This window comes from Scomber japonicus, chromosome 21, assembly GCF_027409825.1.
Source record: "Scomber japonicus isolate fScoJap1 chromosome 21, fScoJap1.pri, whole genome shotgun sequence".
NCBI lineage: Eukaryota > Metazoa > Chordata > Actinopteri > Scombriformes > Scombridae > Scomber > Scomber japonicus.
In genome coordinates this window covers 16,794,618-16,818,438 of record NC_070598.1, presented here as the reverse complement: position 1 = coordinate 16,818,438, position 23,821 = coordinate 16,794,618, and the positions used below count along the sequence as shown (strand labels likewise).

General features: G+C 40.5%; 1 protein-coding gene across 2 annotated transcripts in view; it reads left to right on the top strand.

Moving 5' to 3' along the window:
• LOC128382295 (pleckstrin homology-like domain family B member 1) overlaps window positions 1-22,691 on the top strand; it is a 24,935-nt gene extending 2,244 nt beyond the window's left edge. Inside the window, exons 2-19 of one of the 2 annotated variants that reach the window (XM_053342295.1) lie at window positions 715-834; window positions 2,923-3,107; window positions 3,522-4,772; window positions 8,155-8,532; window positions 9,472-9,633; window positions 9,805-9,942; window positions 12,499-12,654; window positions 12,937-13,047; window positions 13,191-13,265; window positions 14,008-14,142; window positions 14,946-15,089; window positions 15,346-15,445; window positions 16,762-16,912; window positions 19,186-19,276; window positions 19,398-19,544; window positions 19,921-20,140; window positions 20,378-20,463; window positions 20,607-22,691. In XM_053342295.1, the coding sequence (XP_053198270.1) occupies window positions 780-834; window positions 2,923-3,107; window positions 3,522-4,772; window positions 8,155-8,532; window positions 9,472-9,633; window positions 9,805-9,942; window positions 12,499-12,654; window positions 12,937-13,047; window positions 13,191-13,265; window positions 14,008-14,142; window positions 14,946-15,089; window positions 15,346-15,445; window positions 16,762-16,912; window positions 19,186-19,276; window positions 19,398-19,544; window positions 19,921-20,140; window positions 20,378-20,463; window positions 20,607-20,747 (3,726 nt within the window). In that variant the 5' untranslated portion in view covers window positions 715-779 and the 3' untranslated portion in view covers window positions 20,748-22,691. The remainder of the gene's footprint in view (window positions 1-714; window positions 835-2,922; window positions 3,108-3,521; window positions 4,773-8,154; window positions 8,533-9,471; window positions 9,634-9,804; window positions 9,943-12,498; window positions 12,655-12,936; window positions 13,048-13,190; window positions 13,266-14,007; window positions 14,143-14,945; window positions 15,090-15,345; window positions 15,446-16,761; window positions 16,913-19,185; window positions 19,277-19,397; window positions 19,545-19,920; window positions 20,141-20,377; window positions 20,464-20,606) is intronic. The other variant, XM_053342296.1, reaches the window with a different exon arrangement.
• The last annotated feature ends 1,130 nt before the right edge of the window (window positions 22,692-23,821 follow it).

Below are 23,821 nucleotides of genomic sequence, written 5' to 3'. Positions count from 1 at the left end.
TGGAGCTATTAAGGAGGTGCTTTTTTAGACTTTTACACACATGCTAACATTGTGGGGGTTTACTGTAATGCTTATCTGAGCCTTCTACCCTCAGGGATGGAGGACAAAAGAGAGAGCAAGAAAATGTGTTCTGTGCTAAAAAACATACTGGAGAAAGATAAACGAAACGAGAACTCTTTATTTTCTGCCCTCTTGTATCTAATCACTGTTTTATTTTCATTTCTTTTTTTCTGTCTTTTCACTTTGATTATTTTCATTCTTCTTGCATCAGACCTCCTATGTGTATGTGTGTGTGTGTGTGTGTGTGTGTCAGCGGCACTGCTGTCTCCCTCCCATCCCTTCTGAGGTATTTGGACAGCTGTGGCTGGCTGTGTGTATTACAGAGGTTGTGACCCTGACATCTTGTTTAATACCTGGCCCTCTCGGTCTAATTGATGGCCAGAGCAAACACTGTGGTCTGGAATGGGTGGCTGTGCAAGTGTGTGTCTGGCTGTGAAGAAATACTCCAGGCTCATTCAAATTTGAAGCTGTACCACCTCTTCGTATATAGTGTGTGATGAATTTTGTAGTTTTGAAGTTCGTGTTTTTTTTTTTTTTTATTTGTGCCACACTGTCATAAATGCTAAGAAATACAATACATGACTCCATTCTGTCATTGTAAATATGAGTTGTATTTCTAATTTTACCTTGTGTGTTAATTTGTTTTCTCTCCAGGTTACTCATTGTGTCTGGGTAAGAGCTATTTCTTCCGGTTCAACCATCCTGAGGAGGCAAGCAGAATGAAAAGCATGCTTCCACAAAAGAGCCCTGTGTCAGCTTTAGCCTACAATACAGGTAAACACACAGACACACACACGCACAGTCAACATTATACTTGGCTGGTAAACCCTTTCACTGACCCCTGAACTGCACTTGATCCCTCTGCCTTTGTTCTGCCCTGTCACTTTCTCTTCTTTCACCCCCTTCCCTTTCTCAACCACTTTTCTTTTACCTATTCTCCAGTTTTAGACTTTAGTCACCTACTGGTATTAATGCCACATCTGTATCCACAATATCCAAACTCATTGCCTCTGTCCCCTGTCATGTCAGGGTAGAGTTACAGGTAGACACGACCTAGACAGGTGTGTGAGATTGGGATGTTAATGTTGAATATGTGTGTTAAAAATACTGAATGATAGGGTGGGGGCAGATATTCCTCTCAGCCCTCTCATATATCTTTCTTAAACACACACCCTCACTGTCACACATATGCTGAAACTTAAATTCAAAGCATATTGGAATGTTTTTGTCATCTGGTGCCCCTCCATTTCCATGGTGATACAGCTGGACTCTACTGTCTCTTCAGTGATTGATCGGGCTGTGAGCAAGGGGTGTGTGTGTGTGTGTGCATGTGTGCACCTTAATCAGTGGAATCCTTGCTCTTTAAACTCCTTGACACAAGGAATGCTCTCTCCCCTGCTTCTCTGATGCTTTCTTAAAAATGACTTACAACTCACTCTCTCTCTCTCTCTCTCACACACACACACACACACACACACACACACACACACACACACACACACACACACACACACACACACACACACACACACATTCCCAGTAAAACTGTTATTATAGACAGCCAAAAGCTTTACCTTTCATCCTCCAGATTGCCAAGACTCACACTCTGACACGTGCTCAGAAAGGGAGGACTCCCACACCAAGCAAAGAGTGGCTTGGCATAGAAGAGAATAGTAACGATAGAAAAGAGTTGATGCACGCCAGACCTCCAGTATAAATCTGCCCATGTATGGACACAAACACCCTACTTGTGTGTGTGTGCGTGTGTGCGTTTGTGTGTGTGTGTGTGTGTGTGTGTGTGTGTGTGTGTTTCTAGATCTTATGATGTCTTTCATTTTCTGCCCCATTTCTCTCCACCATGTAAGGTTTGACATTTTTTCACACAGGCTTATATCCAGCCATGACGTGCCCTAGCTTCTGGTGTAATAAAACCAAACTAAGCAATGGTAGTTGAATAGTCTTATTTCTGCTTAAATTCTTAAACACAAATGTACACATGGGATATACATGTGTGTTTCTCACAGGTGGAGCCACTGTTGTCAGTTGTAGGAAAGCTTTTTGTGGGTGTGTGTGGCAGTTAAACACTGGGTGGTCTAGAACATTGTAATAGCTCCTTTTTCCACATAAAGCCACAGATGAATAAAAATGGGCAGGTTTCTCACTTTGCTTTCTCTTACCTACATTTTTGATGACAGGATAATAATAATGGAGGCTTTCCTGTAATTCTCTTTTAGAATAGTGGAAATATACCTCTGCTGAGCTTGACCAAATAAGAAATAGTTTTTGGTAAAAGTAAAATTTAGCAGGAGGAAGGAAGTAAAAAAAAAAAGGGCTTAGTTGAGGTTTGGAAAAAGACCCCTTCACTGCTGACACAATTTAAATAAGAGGTTTTAGGAAGGGCGGGGGGCCTCTTGAGGGTATTCCAGAATATTTTGTGGTCTCTCTTATTTCCCCAAATCCTATCCTAAGGAACCGAGCCAGATTTAGAGTTAAACTGTTTGTTTTGTGCAGGTGTGTATGTGCATGCAGTGTGTGTATGCATGTGTGTATTCTGGGTGATTGGCTGCAAGTTGTGGGTTTGTTCTGCCTAGGGCCCCATCTATGTATAGCTTCAGCTTCAGGTACACACACAAACTTTCTACCTCTCTTTCTGTCACTATCTATGACTCCCCCTCCCCCACAGGCCCTATTTTCCTTTTTCTCTGTAGTGCTTTCCTGTTACTAATCATATCTCAACTTTCCATTAAATGAATAGGAAAACACTTGGATGAGGGCGTGTGTGTTTATATATCTATATTGCATCTGTTCCACTTCACTCTTCCTCCTGGTACTAAATCCATTTTTTGTCTCTCTCACTTCTAGACTACCTGAAGTTTAGCAGTGACTATAGCCATGCTGTGGTTGGTGGGACCAGCAGTGCGAGGGGCATGCGTTCAGCCTCCGAACTCCGGGATTTGATGGACACCCTGCAGCGTAAGAAAATTGCCCTGGAGAACAGCCTGAGAGCCAACGGGAATGCCAACCCCTCCTACTTCAGCATGACACAGGTAGGTCATCATTTAGCTCCACTACAGAGTTTATTATTCTGCTTTCTGCAACATGCTGTAACAGGGCTCGTAGATTCCTTGTGGTTTGCATGGTTGTTTGTCATGGGCTAAACAGAGTTAATTAGGGTTTACTCATTACCTACAAGACAAAACATTGCTCTCTAGGGCTTACCCATCATCCTAAGTTCTACTGCATTCTTCAAGTGGTAACACAAGATTTACTTTCTATTACAAAGCTTGACCTGGCTAACGAAGCTGGTTATTATCTAAAGCCTCACTATCTTGTTTTCTGTATTTTTCTGTCTCTTCCTTTACCTCTGCAATACAATAACAATGTTATATGCATTAGATATCACAATAAGAAAGCATATTTAAGCACTTCCAAAGGTTAACCATTTTTTCTCCTTTCCTCAGTCTCCCCCCACTACACCTATTGCATCACCTGGCATCTCATCTTCATCAGCCTATCAAGAACAGGCAAGACGTTTCTATGGCACAGATCGTCCCCCCATGTCAATGAAATGCAATCCCCCTCTTTCCTCTTCCCGACGATCGGACCCTTCCTCTTCTATGGGCTCCCGCACGTCCATTGGTCGTAATCAGGACAACTTTGGCATCAGTGATAACCGACGGCTGCACAACCCGGGCTCCTCTACTTTACTCTCTACATGGAATGGCGGAGGCTCCTCCACCTCTGTTGCTGGTAGTGATAGCTTTCTCCTCTCTCTTCCTCCCGCATCCTCTTCATCCCGCACTCCATCAGCAGGAGGTGCAACTAGTATGCCCTCAAGCCCCCGTCTTGGACGCCGTAGCTATGGCAATCCAGAGCCATCACCAAGCAGTCGAACCAGGAAATACTCGGCAGGCTCACTGAGTGGGATGATGTCAGGAGGACATAGCCGCTCACTGCCACGCCTCTGCCCCTCCCCATCTCCCCGTGACACCAACAATGGACTGTTGACCTTGTCAACGTTGCCCCCGCGTCGGTCTGACATTTCTGGGTCTTACAGACATAGCAAAGACCATTACAACAACAATAACAGCCTAAATGCCAGCCCTGACCTCAACCACAACTCCAGTAACTCTAGCCAGCAGTCCTCCAACAGGAATCAAATCCAGGCCACATCTCAGGGAGAAGGTGTTGTGTCTATCTCCCTCTCCTCTCCTAAGAACATGTCCTCCACCACCAACCCTATCTCCTCCACAACTGCCCCACCTGATGTGACTATCCCGTCCAGGGCAGGGGGCTCCTCTTCCCCTCGTGTGGCCAAAAAACTCAGCTTGACTTCCACAAGCTCAGTGGGCTCTATCAGCTCCACAAGTTCCAGTCCTCCAGAACCGGAGCGGCTGGCCAGCCGTGGTTTCTCCAAAGGAATGGAGCTGTCTTTTGGAGAGAGGGAGAGGCGTGAGGTAGGCCTTGAACTCACTGGTTCCTCAGGGCTTGGACTTGGAGAAAGGAGGTCTTCATTTGGAAAGGCAGGACTAGAACCTGGGATAGGCCTTGGGGAGAGAAGGCAGTCATTTGGAAAAGCTGGAGTGACCCCACCAGGGGGTTTCAGGGAAAGAAGGGGGAGTATCAGCTCGCTGAGTGGGAAGGAGGAACTGACTGACTACCATCATCGCCAAAAAGAGGAGAGACTCCGTGAGCAGGAGGTGGAGAGACTGGTGAGTTTGAGTGTGTTTGTTTATATGATTTCCCCCATCTTCCTGGTGTTGGCCAATGAATTCTTTGGAATCACAGCATTCAAATCAAATGTGTGGATAAAAACTGACATACACAATTGCACACAAGAAATGGAATGTGTAGGAATGCTTCTTCACACTTGCCTCTTCCTTGTCCTTTGAAAGATACTCTCCCAGGGAGCTTAACACACACACACACACACACACACACACACTGAGTGAGGTTCACCACCAGACAGATGCCTCTGGCCCTTAGCCCATGCTAACAGGACTATTCTTAACCCTGTGCTTGGATCTCTGTGTGTGTGTGTGTGTGTGTGTGTGTGTGTGTGTGTGTGTGTGTGTGTGTGTGTGTGTGTGTGTGTGTGTGTGTGTGTGTGTGTGTGTGTGTGTGTGTGTGTGTGTGTGTTTTGCATGTTTATGTCAGTCATCTGGAGGTCCGCCTGCCCAGTGTGGTTCAGACCACTGAAGAGCCAGAGAACACATCAGTCTGATGTGGGCTGGAGAAACCAAGAAGATTAGAGAGCAGAGTTATAGGGTAGCAGGTGGATAAACACACAGATGCTCAACGTATAATGACAAGTGAATTCAAAATCCCACTATGCTTCTCTCCTTAAATGGTCCCTCTCTTTCACATAGCCATATTCTGCTAAGTGAACTGTCCCTTTAACTGTGAGAAATAGTTTTCTGGTTGCCACACAAACCAAACTGTGTTTCACAAGCTTCACAGTGGCTTTAAGCTGGCCTACAAGTCATTTTGAGTTATAGTTTTGAGGAAAATTAAATATTGTGGAGCTGCATCTCCCGCTCTGATTAGAGAGCCAATTTGCTCTTAACCCAATATCAAGATGAAACATTTATTTAGATGTGTTGCATTTGATGTGGATTTTGATTTAAAACTAAGTCTTCTTTTAATTTGACCCTGATGCAAAAGACAGGAGCCACCTTTAAGAACATTAAATGGTGCATTCACAATGGCCTAATCAGAGATTTGTATCATTAAGTGCTGCATTGTCACTCTTTTAAATATAATAATTTTGAATAACAGGTTCTGAATAATGAATAATAACGGGAAACTGGTCTCAGACTTTTGAACCCTACTGTATGTGCTAGGCAATGATCTTTGTAAACAAGCCACTACCATCATCTCAGCATTGAAGGCTCAAGCTCTGGGAAAAGCTTCGGTTGATTGCCTTAACTTACTCTGCCCTCTGGTGGTAGCTGAGGGAACATGCGCTCTATCCATGCAAATATTATTATTAGGTATGTTTGCATACTCCTCTATTTGAGGATGTTACCAATAACAATAGAAATGAAGAGAAACACAAAATCAATTCTATTGCTAGAATCAACTCTTGCAAAACAAATTGTGAGGCATAAATTCTTCTGTTAGGCTTCGGTTAAATTTGTGCTATTATAATCCATCAATTGGCATTAAGCAAAGAAACTAAATTTAAGAAGCACTTTTCTCTGTAATGAAATGCGGCTTGGTAGTGTAAAGAGAGACAGACTGATTTGGTATTGATACTAATAATAGCAGCGAAGAGCGACAATGAGGTGTAAAACAAGGCAGAGAGGGAGAAAGAAAGATTAAGAGGTAGAGTGAGATAAATCTGTGCTGTGACTCAAGGGAAGGTTTCTCCATTACCATTGGAAAAGACTTTATCCTTTTTTATCACACCTGAAAAGCTCCTAGAGCTCAGTGAGCGGAATCATTTTATTGCAGTGCTCCTCTTTTAGTCCACTATGCAACAGGCAACCAAAGCACCAGCTCATATTTCCACAACATGTTTCCTCTCTTTTTCTTACCTCACATTCTCTCCCACTGTTTTCCTCCTGTCTTCAGCTTTGTCTCTGTCTTTTTTGTTCTGTACTAGTTACTGCCATCCTACTTTTTCAGAGTTTCTCTCTCATCTTCTTCCCATTTTCTTTCTCTAGTTGACAGCTGATTGCTTTAAGAGCTCTACAGAGACTGTGTCTATTAGAATAGAACAAGGTGACAAACTGTCACAGGCTTGTTTTGCTGGAGCTCCTGGTTCACATTCCATACTATAAATGGTTTGTGTGTGTTTGTAGTTTCCTTTGTTAGTTTGGTGAGAATTAAACATTTATATCGATTTGAGTTAACTACATTTTGCACACATTTTAAAGTAAGTAATATGTGTATAATGTAGCTAATAATGTTTCTCCTTAAAATAATACCTCTTCAAAGATTTTTATAGTGCTAACTTCACCTGGATCATATTCCTTCCTAGAGCACGATTCCCTGGAAAGTCTCTTGTTTCCTTAGTTGCAGTACACACAGTCACATTCCTGTGTTTAGAGTCACGGCTGGTTCTCGTGCACACTTCCGATCGTAGTTGACAGCTGTCCACTTTCTCATTAGCTCACTCTCACACACACACAAACATACAGACACCTCTGTCCCACATTCCTTTTCTTTTAACATCCGTCTTTCCCTTTCTAATATTACTTGTGGCTTATGCTCTCCCTCTCCCAGCCCCCATGTTGCTAAACCTACAAGGGGGTATTTTGACTCATTGCAGCCCCTGTAGCTTACACCCTGTATATGTGTGTTGGGAGCACAGAGAACTGTGGCAAGGAGAGCTCCTGCTCCAGGGATTCTCAGCAAGGGGAAATATACTCTCTGGAGTATGCAAATGATATACTAGACTAGATGGTATCGAGTGTGTTACTGACTAAACAACAACTTTTTTAACTAGAGGGACTGATTTCTGCAATGCTTCCACAGGTAATCTAAATATTGAAAACTTGATTTTTGATGGAATGAAATAATACTATTTTGCTCAGTTGTTGTGACTTGGCTTTTCTAAAATGAAAAATAAATACAAAAGTTCATATTTGTAGTTTTTCGACCAATTTAAAAATATGTTTGAAGAAATACAGTAAGATGTCTTTAACTGGGTGTTATAACTATGTCTGGTTTATTTAAGAACACAAGGTTACAGTTGCACATACTGTAATGCTCAGGAAACTATTATTTCATAACAATACCTACTATTGGCCATATTTCATGCAAGAAATAAAATATTGATGTTTAGACTTGGTCACCTTTTATTTTTTTTTAAAGTTTTGGTCAAAGTTTAATTTGTCATGCAACCTTGTTGAGTGGCAGGAGTGCAGTATGCAACCAACAACCATTTATGCATCTCTTTTAGCTATCACAGTTTCTGCACTTTTAAAAAGAAAACGATCCATTTCAGCGTTTCTAATCTTTTCAATAATAACCTTTTCTCGAATCATCTGGTAACTGAAGAAGTACCCCCTGCGTACATGTACCCCTTGTTGGGAATCACTGTTGTAACACATACATGTGTGTGTTTCTGTATGTGTGTGTTTACAGGAACGACAGCGTCTAGAGACCATCTTGTCTTTGTGTACGGAGCTCGGCCGGACTGAGAGGGATGGAGGCAGCACGACTACGAGTCCCACATCTGCTGTGGCGGACCTCCAAAAGATCAACCAGGAGCTTGAGAAACTCCAACTGAATGATGACGATGATGATACACCATCTGTCTTTTCTGACTCTTCAGCTCTTAATGGAATGACAGGAAATGGACACCTGACCTCACCTGGATCAGAGTATAGTTACTATGATGACGATCTACAGGTACGACGGAGGCGCAGCAGCGGTACCCGAGACAACAGGGCAGAGTCACCTGCTATCAGCCTGCGAAGCTTTGCCCCCTCACCCTCTCCACGTGCACAGAGGACCAATGAGGTATAAAAAAAAAGATGCTTATTGTGATGTCATTGTGCTGATACAGAATTGCCCCCAAATCAGTACATGCACACAGTCCTTTTAATTCAATGACAATGTAAAATTGAGTTTAGAGTAGTCAGCTCATAACTTGCCTATTTCTCAGCAATCTTTTCAACCTTTTCCTGATCTGTGCTCAACCTTGGTTAGATCCTGCTGCTTACTGTTAAGTTTAAGTTACTGTTGAATTTTAGTTTAATTTAATGTGATTGGCAAAATAATGAAAGAGAGCAAGAAAAATACCAGAGGGTGCACAAGTGAGCATGATAAGAGAAACTTAACTTTATGTTTTTATGAGGTATTTGTCATTCTGTGATTTTGCAGTACACTGGGGTGTCTGTCTCAGTGCGTATCCTCTAACAACAACCTCATAAGTGGGTAAAATATACATTCAACATTGTACACATCTCCTGTATGAAAGGAGTACAAGACAGCTAAAGTAGCACCTTTGACTTTGCCAGCTTCTTGAAGATTAATAAGGCTTAATGTGGGAAGTGTTGATGCTCCCTGTTCTTTCTGGAAAACATGAGAGTGACAAGGATCACTCCTCTTAATACTTGGAAAGTATCGTCATATACATCTTTCATGCACACAGTTGGGGGGGATATTTACGGCCCATTTATTAGATTAGAGCAGGCTAAGTGTCACCGTTTAGAAGTGACAGCTGGTGTTAGTTTGTATGTGTGTGTGTCAGTGTATGCCCACTTTTTTTTGTTGTGCACAAACATATAATTTCATTCATTCAAAGAAATGCCGTTTCAGCAAACTTATAAACCTGTAGTGAATAAAAACTTTATACATCAATTATTATTATTAAATCCCCCATATATTTTTTAGTTAATATTACTACATCTTAACAACTGCTCAGTGAGTAACTTTGCTGTCGATTGTTTTCACCAGGCATTTGACGATGCAATTCGTCGCCATGAACAGGATGTGAGGCCTTCAGAGGAGGATGTGAGGCGTGTGGAAGAGGACAGGATTCAGGTGCTAAACAACATGGAGGAGCTGGAGCAAAAGATCAAAGAGCTGGACAATCAAGTGGAGGAATCTGCCCGAGAGGTAGAGACAGGACAGAGGGAGAGGGAGGGAGGGAGGATGTTAAGTGAAAGATGTGTAATATACATAAAGGAAACAAAGAGTTTAAAAATCAGTTCCAGTACAAAAAACAAACTAATTTATGGCTCAGATTCACCAAAAGATGATAACTTACTGGTGTGTAATCTATCCAAGGTGGAGGTTGAGCGAGCTCTGGTGGATGCTGAGCAGGAGTCAGAGGTAGCTGCTCTCCAACAGGAAAAAGACGCTCTGGAAGCACTTCACAGCAAGATAGCTGACCTAGAGACCAAGTCCAAGCAGGAAAAAGAAAAGGTATTTAATCATCTTTGCTTAATGTTAAAACTTTTGTGTAATGTGTGAGAGATACACTTCTGATGAATGGCCAACACAGATACCTAGACCCAACAGGAGAAATGTAAAGGTACTGTAGAAGGAGTTAGTTACACACTGTTGGATCAGTACTCAAAGATGATTGGACACTTGAGATATGGTTCGTCTACAGACTTAAGCATTTGATGGTGCTTCCTCTGCAAATTCTTTGAATGTCTTCCTTGAGAGGCTGGTAAGTGATATTAGTAATCAGACAGAGGGGAGAAACATACTGTAGCCAATGTCACAAGTGTTACAGGTGTGTATTCTCAAAATCCTTCTAACCATATTATCGTCAAACATGTACACTAAACATGAAGCGTATGAAGCACATCAATTTCCCTTCCCAAGGAGTAAGTGTGCGATTGAAAATACATATGCTTCAGAGACTCTCATACATTCAGAGGTCATGTGACTAACTGGTAGGTGTTAATCCTTCTCATGCTGTCTCTGGTCCCAATATATATCTGCTAATACTGCCCAGGGTATAGCGGTCACCAAGCGATCTTATCTTACACACACACACATACACACACACACACACACACTGCTGCAGACATAGGTGAGCTTGTATATGTGTGTCTACATTTATTACCAATATATGGTATGACTGACAGAGTGGGAGGTATAAGTGGATAAATGGGTGGAATTTGTTGTGTGTCTGTGCACATGTTTTAGTTTGGCATTAGGATCCTTCTCCTCTGTTGGACTGATTCCTGGACTGACTCTGAAATTTCCATGGACTCACAGCCAGATAGTGTTCATAAACTCCCATCATGATACTGAGTTGGACAAAGGGAGAGAGTGACAGAAGGATTAGACAGATGACTGTTGTTCTGTTGAAGAGTAGGTGAAGCTGAGTGCTTGTACAGATTTTGGGTGTCTGTGTATGTTGTAAAGAGAGGATCACCAATACGTTAGTTAACCCTCTACTGAACCATTCCATATCTCCCTCCTCTCCCTCATTCCCCAAGTCTTTCCATTGCCCTCCTCAAACAAATAAAAAAGATGGCAGGAGACTCATAATGCTTTTCATACCAACCAACCTACCTGCCTTTCTTTTTTTTTTCCAATTCAACCCCCATTTTTTGTCCCTTGGTAGATTTTACTCATACAGCTTCTATCCTTCTTCCCCTTCCTCTACGCTAATCTTGCTGACCTGGTTGCCGTAGTAACTAACTGTGGCTCCCCAGTCCCACTAACGCTGCCATCCTCTCTCTGTCCTGCGTGCGTGTCCATGCGTGTATGTGTGTGCGCATGTGTGCCTCTGTGTTTCTATGTACACATGTGTACAATGTGTACATGTTTGTATGGGCATGTATGTGCATATATTTGTACATATGTGTGCGTGTGTATGTGTCAGGCGTGTGAGTTGCTGCAGGCAGAAAGGGGCAGAGTAGAGAGGTTGGCTCAGATTGTGTGTGAGCAGCGCTCCCAGCTGGACAGCTGCCCTGAGGCCACCAAGGAGCCCCTGCAGGAGCAGCTAGCCAGGGTCAGTACACACACGAACACTCACACATCACACACACATGCACAGAAAGATACTGAATGTACTTGCATGTGTAATCCCATTCATCCATACTGAGGTAAGGCAAGCATATAAGCAAGAATACTCAGTGTATGTGTGAAATGCAACAGCTGTGCATGCATACACTCATAGAAGAAAAGCAGAACAAACAGCATAAGCATATTGACAGTCAGGACCTGCAGTACACGTGGACAGGTGTTCACATGAGCATACTTGTATAGAATGGCACATGTAATGTTTGCATACTTGGACTTGCATGTGAATATTTCCTTTCCTGAGCTATATTGCTCTCTGCCCCACAGCCACCTTTGATCTTTACCTGGTTCATGTTCTGTCTTCTCATTGTCTAACTCTTTAGGTTTCCATGTCTACACATCACATCTCTGTATTTTATCAGAAGGATTGAGCCTGTAAGAGTGCAAAGTATCTCAAGAGTTAGGGTTGAAGATCTGTTTGACTCTCTACACCAACATTGTGTTTTGCACATGACAACACATTGTATAAAAATATTTCTTGGATAGACAGCATTTTTAAAAGTCAGTGTTTTTTGGGGAATGCATATGCAACATGCTGCATGTTTGATCAGACACTGGTTATGCTTTGGTGTAGTATTCTGCATGAGTGTTGTGTTGATGAAACATCAGGGATTGTGGGTCTGGTTTGCTTTGTGTGTCTCAGTGTCTTGTGGTATGATGAAGTGATATGTACCTGCTTGCTGTTTGTCTCAGTTTCATGTCAGAATACAATAAATATAAAATGGTGCAAAAATTATTCTCATCACTAATACCTTTTAGGAAGGCAAATTTTTAAATAGGATAAAGAGGATCAGGTCGTTTATGAACACTTGCATGAACACTTGATCTCATATGTATGTACTGTAAAAGTGTGTGTCTTATACCGTATACATCCATTTCTTAGTCTTGCCTGTTTATTTGCCTGTTTTTATTATTTTGTTATTGTTTGTTTATCAGGACTGTGAAGTACTCGAGGCAGAGACAAAGCGGTTTGAGGACTTGGAGTTCCAGCAGCTGGAGAGAGAGAGCCGGCAGGATGAAGAGAAGGAGACCCATACACAGCAGCTTCTTCGGGAGATTGCTGACTACCAGCGGAGCACTGTCACTCGCAAGGTAACAGCTGCATGTGTGTGAGTCCAACTTGTGCCAAAAACCATGTACCGTACACTATTGCATTTTTTTTTTTTTCTGTAAAAATCTGTATTTGCTAATTGGCATTAATTCTTGATGAACCAAATCTTACTATATCTTTTGTTTTGGTTGAATCACTGTTGAAGTCGTTAAAAATTATCCAACACATTTTGTTTTTGAGCACTGGTACAAGTGTTTGTATCATTCTCTAGCCATTATAGCTAGAGGAGCCTCTCAATATGCATATGTTGCATCTTTCTTCAGGAGCGACTGTTGACTCTGAAGAAGCAGGCAGCACAGATCACCCAGCAGGCTCATCGAGAGAAGGAGAGCTTCTTGAAGGAGAGGGGCACCCTCGAAGCAATGATGCAAAGGGTAAAAGGATGTCCATGTTTGCATGTGTATCCATGTGACCATCCATGAACTTGTGTGAATGACAAAACCCCCTACAAGAATAGAATTTTGGTTGGTTTGCTTTTTTTAAATTTCCTTTGTTTACATTTCTGTCCTTTTTTAAGGAGAAAGAACAACTTGCCTCACTGGAAAGAAAATATGCCGACCTCACTGGTGGCCGGGGCTTCACTCTAAGAGAGGTAGGTTTGATCAACAGCTGTTGAACACAGAAATGAGAACCATGCTCCTCTTTCAGAGTCCTTTTAACTTGTGATGGGGTTTCCTTCTCTGCTTAGGATTCAGCCTCTCTGGCTGATGTGTGTCAGTCTTTTAGCAGTGGTTGCAGAGACACCATGTCTACCACAATTTCTCCTCCTCCAATCAACTTCTGCGCCCTTTCTTCCATCCTTTCCTCTCGTTTTCTCAAAAATGCTGAGGTACTCTGTCTTGTTTACTTATCTATTCATTTCTGTTCTCCGCTTCTTCCAGATAGTTTGTTTAAATCCATGTCCAGTGTTCATCCTTTCCTTCTGGTTGCTTATTTTCCCCCTTTCTTTTGTTTCCTGTTTTAACTACCAGTCACTGCAATGCAGGACAGGAAGAAGTTTCAGGGATTTGAGACTTAATCCATTAATTATGCACAGTGTATACTAATATAAAATAATACTGATATGATTAAGTGTAAATGTCTGTTATCCTGTGTACTCCACTAATTTATTGTTAACAGTACATTGCCCAAGTAACTCGTTTCTTTTTCCTAAGACTGTTTTTTTGTTCTGTTTGTGCTTTGGAAATGCCAACAAATTCAGCATCATTCTACATTCTAAAACAACTAATTCTGATGTTTGTCTCACCGAAATAACATCTTAATATGGCTGACTCACCTCATGTTATGCCTCACCCTTTCTTTCTCCCCCATTTTGTCCACATCATACCTTCCAGGGCTATGTCACAGTCAGTGAAATCAATGAGCTTTACTCACAGCTTGGGGGGGACCCTAAACCTGCCAATGTCTCTACTGAATCCGATGCAAACCCCTCCCCTGACGACGACATCTGCAAACCAGCAGAGGATGAGGTGTGTGTAGTGGTGTGAACAGCTTCTGACAGATCAGGCAGATCATGCAAAATGTGTTTGCTTGAGAATGCAGTAATTTCCCCCAGTTTCCCTCCTTCTTTTGCACTTTTCCACTTTTTCTGACAATGTTCCTTTCTTCTTTTCAAAGCTCTGTCATTCTTCCTCACTTGCCGACTGTCACTACTCTTCCTCCACTTCCTTCTCATCCCATCTTAATTCCCGCCCTCTTCCCAAAACACCCTCTGTGCATTGGCCAGAGAATATGGTGACATATCGAGACCCTTCCCCCCTCCCTGACTCTCCCCCACCCCCCCTTCCTGTCAAAAAACACCATCACCGACACAGGCAGGTAACGTGTGTGTCTATGTGTCTGTGTGTGTGTATGTGTGTTAGTGATTGTGTTTTAATGTGTTTATAACCTAATGCACATTTTACATCTTTCCTTTGATTGGCTTGTCCACTGTTGATGATAAAAAGAAAAAGGCAATTGTCCATTTGATTTGTCATAGTGCATCATTAAAATGCTATTTCTACAATGAATTTTATGGTTTTCAGCAACACCGAAAATGCACACTCTTTGATAGTACCACTAGATGGCATCAAAGTATGACATTTTAAATTCTACATAGGACTTTAAGCATTACATTTTCCTTAAAGATGTGAGACAGTATTATATGATGTAAAATGAAAATAGATCATTTTGATCTTAAAGGGAGTGAGTTTCAAGTAAATCATGAATAATTAGTATTCAATTAACAGCGTACATCCTTCCCCTGTCTTGTGTGTTATGTGTGTTTGATCAGCATTTTCGTTTGCTGGAGGAGAGGAGGAGGTCTGAGAAAGAAGGTGGATCCCATCTAAGTGACACTTTACCGAGGAAGAAAACCACACCCACCATGACCCCCCAGTTCACATGTGCAACACTTGGACGAAACTTCCCTTCCAAGGTATACACACATACAAAGATGGTCATGTAAACATGTATATCATGAAACACACAATGCAAATCATTTGATGCCTATGTATTGGTTTATCTGTACCCTTTTCATCTCTGGCATTCAATTGTATTTTTATATACATACATATACACAATTGAATGCCAAACATGCAGTATATTGTACAAATTTCAACATGGAGTATTTTGAATATCAGAGTGTGGTAAAATAAATTTGACAATGTGGTTTTATTTATGGTCATTCACAGTCTCATCAGCCCTTGGTACAGAGCACAAGTTGTGGCAGCATTCTTCCCAGAATTTTCTCCTTATCCAGCAAAGAAACAGAAAGTCGACGTCTGTATAAAGGTAAGAATTCATACACCCATCAGCTTACACATCCACAAATGTACTTGCTTAGACATTGTAAATGCAGATAGAGAGAGTGTGTGTGTAGGTGCACATGAATACACAAGAAGAATATAACTTCACTCACAAAGACTCTTTATCTGTCGTTTTTCTCTCTTATTTTTTGCCTCCTTCATTTCTCCTTTATATGTAACATGAAAATACACCTAGTATGGTAACATCAACTTCATTGTGTTTTGTTTGATTACACTATTTCTTTTTTGTTATCAGTCAGTGGAGGTAGTGTAAAAAGAATGTAAGTGGAGAAGAGCAGCTCTATCGAATAGAGTGTGTGACTCTTCACTTTAGTCTTATAAACTGAAAAAAATTGATTTATGGACTGGATTGAATGTGAACAACTGTTAAAACAGTTAACAAAAATGTTTCATAACTGACACTGACATGACTTCACAATGTACAAAAAAAACACTTAAAAGTAGATCTCTTCTACATCTACTTCCTACCACAAACATGCAACAGCCATTTCCCATCATTAGGAAAAATCTGCCGTTCACTAACCACAGAGTATAATCCTTTTGCCTTCTGTTTGGAATGTTTTCTGATACATGGTTTTGAACACACGTTTAGCTGCATCAGCTATCTTTCATAGGTAACTGTTTCTTCACTGTCCCTTTACAAGACACATATAACATAAGTTTAAAAAGATATATTTATTGGGTTGAAATGGTACAGCTGTTTTTTCCGGGCTGTGGCACATGAATCTGATCCCTCAGTCCCTTTGGTCCCTTGATCTGGCTCATCAGATGGGCGGGTCTGCTGCAAGGGCCAGATGGTATCAGGTTGTGTGTTTGTGTTTTCACGTATGTGTGTGCATTCTTCTTGTATCTACACCATAATTTTGTCATCATTGCTCCTTCTACTTCTGAGAATGTCTCATTTTCTTTTCCAAACATCTTTGAGCTGCCTAAACTACTTTTAGGACTACATTCTACTGCCTGTATTCATTTCCAGCTCTCTTCTTAGACACATGTTACAGTTTTTTTATGAGCTCTACTATTTGGACACATTTTTACTGGACGTAGTTACACCATAAAGGTGTGGAACATTTTTGACGGGACATATTAGAGAGTCTGTCACAGTGGCGGGACACTGTGATTTAAAATTGAAGCCAGCTGGGCTAGTTGTGGTCCCAGAGGGGGTGACACAGACAGGTACAGCAATCGTGTGCATGCATACATGAGAAGCGTCAGTAACGTTTGTATGCAAGTCACGCTACTGAGGCTGATATTCTTTTCTTCTTCTGTGTCTCTGTTCAGGTCAGTCTAGCTCCCGAGCGGCTTCCCAGACCAATGTCTACCTCGATGCCTTCGGGTACCGTGACAACCAGGCCTTTGACACAATGAGTGTGGATAGTACGGACTCCATTGAAACCAGCATCTCTGCATGCTCTCCTGACAATGTTTCCAGGTAAGCGTCTGTATTGTTTAAATTAAATTAGCCTGAATATTTCAATGACAAGCACACACTGATGAATATAACTCTTTGCAATGTTCACATATTTTAAAAAAGTACTGAGAGAAAACTTACAGATCAAGAACTGAATGACAGAAAAGTTGAAAAGTTGAAATACAAGAAAAGACAGACAGAAAATTCAATTAGAAAATGCCCCTTTGTGTTCATGATATGAAACATAGACTGTAGGAAGGAGATTGGGGGGGGGGTGCAAGAAAGGGTAGGACGTGAGTTAATGTAGAAAGTGTGTGGAACTGCAAAGTAGAGGTTTCCCTCCTTTCATGGTCGCTCCTTGGAGAATAGATGTGTGGAAGTGTGTGTTATACGAGTTAAGGGGGACTCTTGATTAGTGTTACAGAGGTCAAGTTACGGAAGACGGAAAAAATGAATGTGTGTGTGTGTGTGTGCTCACAGTCAACCCCCTCAGGTTCAGATGAACCGAGCGAACCAGTATGAGTGTGGAGGTACATTTAGGGGTACGGCCCCCCGTCTGGACTAAAACCATGTGTGGCTGCTTTCCTTCTCTATAGTGGTTGCATCTGTCTTTTGTCTCCCCTCCTCTTGTTTCTCTGAATGGTATGGTCTTGTTTCAGCAGATAGATTTTTGCACAGTCCTAAAACATTTGCAGATTGACCTTCCCGCATTTTAAGTTTTCCTGGAACAAGTTTCCTCTGTGATCCTCAGTATGGCTCCAGTTGGACTGCGCTGTACTTGCTTAGGTCGGATTGGAAGGAATGTGTGGTGGAACCTGGATCAGTGCTGTGCAAAATAGTAGTTTGGTGATACATGTGAAGAATGTGATTTGTGTCTTCATGCCAGTGATGTGTCTCGTTTTCTGGAGATCCAAGTACTGGAGTAAGATAAATAAGGTTTTCTCAATTAGTCCATTTAGTATATAGGTTTGAACTGGGCAGCTCTGCAATGACTATGAGTGCGATTCCCTCTCATCGACTGAGGTAAGAGAATGGCAATGGGATGGAATGAAAAGGGGGAAGGTAGGGAGGAGAGGATGGAGAATGAGGATGAAGTTGGAACTAGATTTGATAAATGCTAATGTGAGTAATGTCTGCTGCATAATGAGTTTGGAGAAGTCAAAATGTAAATAGTTGCAATTTATTTACTTACTCTCCTTTCATTCATTAATATGTCATATAAGAACATTCAGTGAAACAGTAATGTTTGATTTAACAAAATTGTATAACTTAACTCTAGTGTTTAAAAAAACTAGAGTTTTCAGTTATGTTCTAGTTTTTCAGGAGATTATTAGACTGAGATATAGCATGTACACACGCAATGACACTGTATTATTCAAGTGCCTGTCACATTGACTAGGTTGGAAGTGAAGGATGATACACCAGCTGGCTAAGTGCAAAACTGTTCAACAGTAATAGACTATTCATATACCTTGAGGCACTTTCCTACTAAAAATAAAGAACAGGAAACTGTTTTCTTTTCTTCACTTACTCTTGTTTTTTCATCTCTTCATTCCCTCCCTCCTGTTCTGTCTTTCTAATTTCAGTGACTTGGGGTGCCCTACTTCCCTCCCTCTCTATCCCTTTCTGATTTGTTTAGACTAAGTTTAATGTGTACCATTCGTCTTAACAATGTTATGACATCATCACACATCAACACTGGGTATCCATTCCTTTTGGCTCCGGATAAGAGAGAATTGTGTATTTTGTGTGTGTGTGTGTGGACGAGTGACAGATGGAGAGAGTGGGAAATTGAGCAAGAAAATGAGAGACTGAAAGAGAAAAATATTGTTTAACATGACAAAGCCTCACACAGACAAACATACACACATATTCCGTCCTTGTGTTATTAGTGAAGAATGTCATGTGTAGACCATCTGCAGTCTGTAAAATCTAGAGCTTAGCTTGGTCCCCCGCTCTTAACTGAAGACAGATAATGACACAGCAGAGTCAGAAAGACCTAAGGGAGACAGTCAGATTTTTAGATTGCCTTGACATCCAGGCTTCCTTTCCTGACTGATTTCCTCTTTGATCCAGGACACACACACACACATACACACACATGCCTAAACACTGAATAATCAGGAGTATTCTCATGAGAGTGTGGCCTTTGGGTTGGAATGCTAAACATAAAGCTTGTGCACATAGGTTGATTTAGTTTTTCTCACAGCATTATGCCAAATGGTTGATTGTAAAGAACTTTTTCTCCCTTTTTTTTCTTTTTTCAATGTGTGTTGTGTTTGTGTTTTTTTCAGTGCCAGTACTTCCAATGCAGCCAAGCTTGAAGAGATGGAGCGTCTACTTAGAGAAGCCCAAATTGAGAAGAGCCGGCTCCTCGAACACAAGGTTACAACAAGAATCAAAATCTTAACTTAAAGCCATTTTGATAAAACACACAATTTTTCCACATACAGTAGTTTCTATGAATGTATGCGTTTTGTGAAACATTGTAACCATTACTCTTCAGGAGCAAGAGATGGAAATACGAAAGCAGGCGCTGGAGGAAGAGAAGAAAAGAAGGGAGGATCTGGAGAAAAGGCTACAAGAGGAGACCAACAGACGACAGAAACTCATCGACCGTGAGGTGAAACTACGAGAGAAACAGAGGGCACAGGTGAGAGAGCATGGATTTGTCTTCATCTCCAAAATGTTCATTCTTGATTGTAGTAGTGTCAGTGTGTATATTTTGTGGTACAACATGGCTTTTTTTTAACCTGTAGACCCACTTCTTCCTGTTCCTCATGGATATTTTCCCTTTCCTGTATGGTTTCAATCATATCTATGCAAACAGTTCTCAGTACATGCTCCATCAATCATCTTTTCTTTTCTTTCATGGATAATTAACATTTGGCAGCAGAAGAAAGAATCTCACTCCTGAATTTATCTTTACACATGACATACATCTGCATGATTCGTTTGAGTTGTATAAACACAAAAGGAAAATAGAAATACATCATCGTCATTACTCTTTTTTTTTTTTTTTTTTCTAGTCCCGGCCACTAACACGGTACCTACCCGTGCGCAAGGATGACTTTGACCTACGGGCTCACATTGAGTCGGCAGGCCACAGCACAGACACATGCTTCCACTTGTCCATCTCTGAAAAGACCTGCAGAGGCTACCTGGTCAAGATGGGAGGCAAGATCAAAACCTGGAAGAAGCGCTGGTTCGTCTTTGACCGCAACCGACGCACACTCTCGTATTATGCAGGTACGACAGAAGAGAAGCATGCACACACAAATGGAACCAGAGAAATACATAGAAAACTGAGAATGTGTGTCATCAGCTGTTTGATAAAATGGAGTTTTACATGCATGTCTATTTGTTTTAATATTTTGTACTAGCTATATTTTACATGCAGTTAAGATATTGATGAATTAATATAAATAAGACTGAACATGCCTCAGTACATTTACAAGGATTTACATGTGTTTTTTATTTGTGTAGACAAGCATGAAGCCAAGCTGAAAGGAGTGATCTACTTCCAAGCTATTGAAGAAGTGTATTACGACCATTTGAAGAATGCACATAAGGTATGTGGGGAAAAGTGATGCATTCCAGTAACTTACATCTTAAAAAGTATTATTCAGTATCCTATTTTAATATACACACCTTTATTCATCATTCAAAATCTTCCTTATTTTCTTCCCTGCATTCTTATTTCTCTCCGCCTCAGAGCCCAAACCCTTGCCTGACCTTCAGTGTGAAGACTCACGACAGGGTCTACTACATGGTTGCTCCCTCTCCTGAGGCCATGAGGATCTGGATGGATGTAATCGTCACAGGTGCTGAGGGATACACACAGTTTATGGTGTAGTGAAAGGGTGGTGGTTGCGGGATTTGCCAGCGTGCTGCGGCTGCCAGGATGACACTCCGATCCTGTCTTTGTGGCTTTAAAGACTAAGTTATATTGTTTTGTTTGTTTTTTTTAATCCTTGGATTTCTGTGTCTGGATGGATAAATATACATGGTGAAGGATTACAACATGTCCAGTTGTGGAGAGTCAGCAGCCTTGAATTACTCAGTATCATTCTTTAACATTTGACCTGCTTCATTTGCAAAATGGACAGGGTTTACAATCCTATGTAGAGCATTTCATGTTAAATTGATGGCAGATACAATAAAATAATTTTAGCATTTTTAGGAAATTTAGTCCCAGAATATGAACGAAGTCTTAAGTGAGCTGTGCTCTGCTATTGTGCCTTGAGATGAGCTCAGGTGTATTTCGGGGTTTTGCTGAAGTGTAAAGAACATAAATGTTTCATAGATGCTTAAGTGGCTTTACCCTTAGTACTCTTAGTTTCACATCACATCATCATCTAGGAAAACATAGTGAATGAGCAGTTATGTTAAGAAGTCTCATACAAGCCTTAACGACTCTAGTGTGTAATTCATGAACTTGACATCAATTTCGCCATATGTTTAATCAGTTTAAGACCATTTTAAAGTGTGTTTTAGTCATTTTTAGAACTTTTTACATGTACATAAATAATGCGTATTGATTTATTAAAACATAGTTAAGCACATGTATTTTAATTTCCAACTTTATTTGAATCATGATTTAATTTCATGTTCCTCAGGTCTTAACAGAGTGCATGAATGTGCATGCATGCACTATGTGTGAATGTATACACGTGTTCAGAAGTGCCTCTTTCATGTGTGTACTGTATGTACACCGATTACAGTGTGAGCTTGTAATTTAGCTCCAAGGTGCTATTATTAAATATTGAATGACAGTAATATTGCAAGCCACACTGTCACATAAAAGATTTAAATTGGGGTGAAAAGATATACTCCACATGTTTATCATCTTACTTTGCTTGAAAGTAGTGTCACCACAGGCTCAACCAGCTGTTTGAACTAAAGTGTCAGGCCACTTGTTCTCCTGTAAAAGGATGGGCGAAAGGAATAATGACTGTTACTGAGGCACACGATTGTGATATTTGTACATTTTGTTTCAAAGTTGTAGTTAGTTATAAAATACAAATTTATAGTCCATTGTCAACTTCAGAGTCCTCTTTGTGCCTTTTTATTATCATAACTGTGTGACAGTATTTTGACATGCATATTATATATATTTTTAAGAGCTATATGTATCTCTATAATCACAGCAAATCTAATGTGGAAATATGTTCCTGTGTACTTTTGTATGAAAACCAGGAGTGTTAAATGGTCTTCTAAGATGTCAGGTTGACAAAATCTATGGTACATTTACACATTTAACAGGCATTTAGACTGATTATTGTGCTGCTGATTATTGTATTTTAGTCCAATAGCTTTCATTGCATTGCTATTATTACCACAAGTGTAATGTTTTACTATTCCACATTGATCACTAAATTATATTATATTGAATATCATACTCCATAATGCATAAGAATATTTCAGCCCACTGATCTTGTCTCTTGGAATTGCTTTTTGTTTTGTTGTATTGACCAAAGTACATGTACATGTGTTTCGATGTATATGTGGTTTCTTTGCTTTGATTTCTTTTTGTTGAATAAAATAAAATCAAAATTATGTTTCTACATGATAGGGCTTAGTTGTTCCTGTATTTAGTTTTCTATTTTTCATTTTTGTTTTTGAAAACAACATTTTTATGTTGATCCTACTCTATTTATGCCATTACCAGTGCATGTACCTTGATTTTGTATTTCCATATGAATAATAAAAATGATATATTTTACTTTTTATTGGGTTTATGTTTCAATAAGTCAGGTTCTGTATAATGTTGCCAAATAAACTACAATGCTGCTACGGCTTTAACATCCAGATTGACAACATCATCATCCATTTTTTAAATGCTGTTTCTGAGAATGACATGGGAGACGTAGAAGAATACCAAAGTAACTTTATTTAGTCCAAAACTGCAAACGTCAGGTGCTTCATTATGAGGTGTATGTTACATTTTAACTAGTGTGTGTAACTATCTCTTCAACACCAGATGACAGTCAACATCCTTGAGTAACAGACAACTTAACTTAAAACTATTACATATAAGACATTCAAACTAAAAAGCTACCACAACGTTAAGCGTGTCAAACACAATATTATGGAAAACTGAAGAAAGAAAGTGTATTTTCCCCTTCATGAAAATGTTGTAGTAATATTGCACCGCCGTGTGGCAGAAGTCGGTACTGTCAAGAGCCCCCTCACATGCTTAATATTACATCTACTGTACATAGTGTTAGACATACAGAAAATGTCCAATGTAATAATAGACTACTATAATAAGAATTGCAGCTGGTCGAGCTCATAAGTTTTGCGTAGCCTATTGAACTATTTATTTTTAAACTATTCTTTAAAGCCAACTTTACTATTTGCTATTTGTCTTTGGTGCTTTTCCACGACACCATTTAAACAACCGTATACTTACTATACATATTACACATAATGAATACCCGCCATATACCCTCCTGTACTACTTAACCGCGACATCTCGCTGCCGGTTGTACTGCCCTTGTCATAATGGGAAGCCTGCTTACCACTGCTTTACTCATGTATACATGCGCTTAATTTTGGTTACTTTTACCACTTACTGCTTATACGTATTTGTTACTGATATGTATTTGCACTACGCTTCTTTACTTAAACTCACATTTCTTTTTGCTCCGCGCTATTAAATTGTATGTAGGTGACGCAGGGGGGTTTCTACCCGGAAGTCATTGTAAACAAACATTGTGATTGGTTATATGCTGACATGCGCAGTTGCGTATTTACCCAGACGGCTCTGCGATTGAAAATGTTGAGATTGATTTTATAAACATTTGCAAATCAAACTGGATTCACGTTTTGGGGAATTTTGCTATGTATATAATAACTGTGAGTCCTGTACGTAATATTCAAAAGGGGCATAAATATAAACACCCTTCCTTAGTAGTGTTTGTTGAC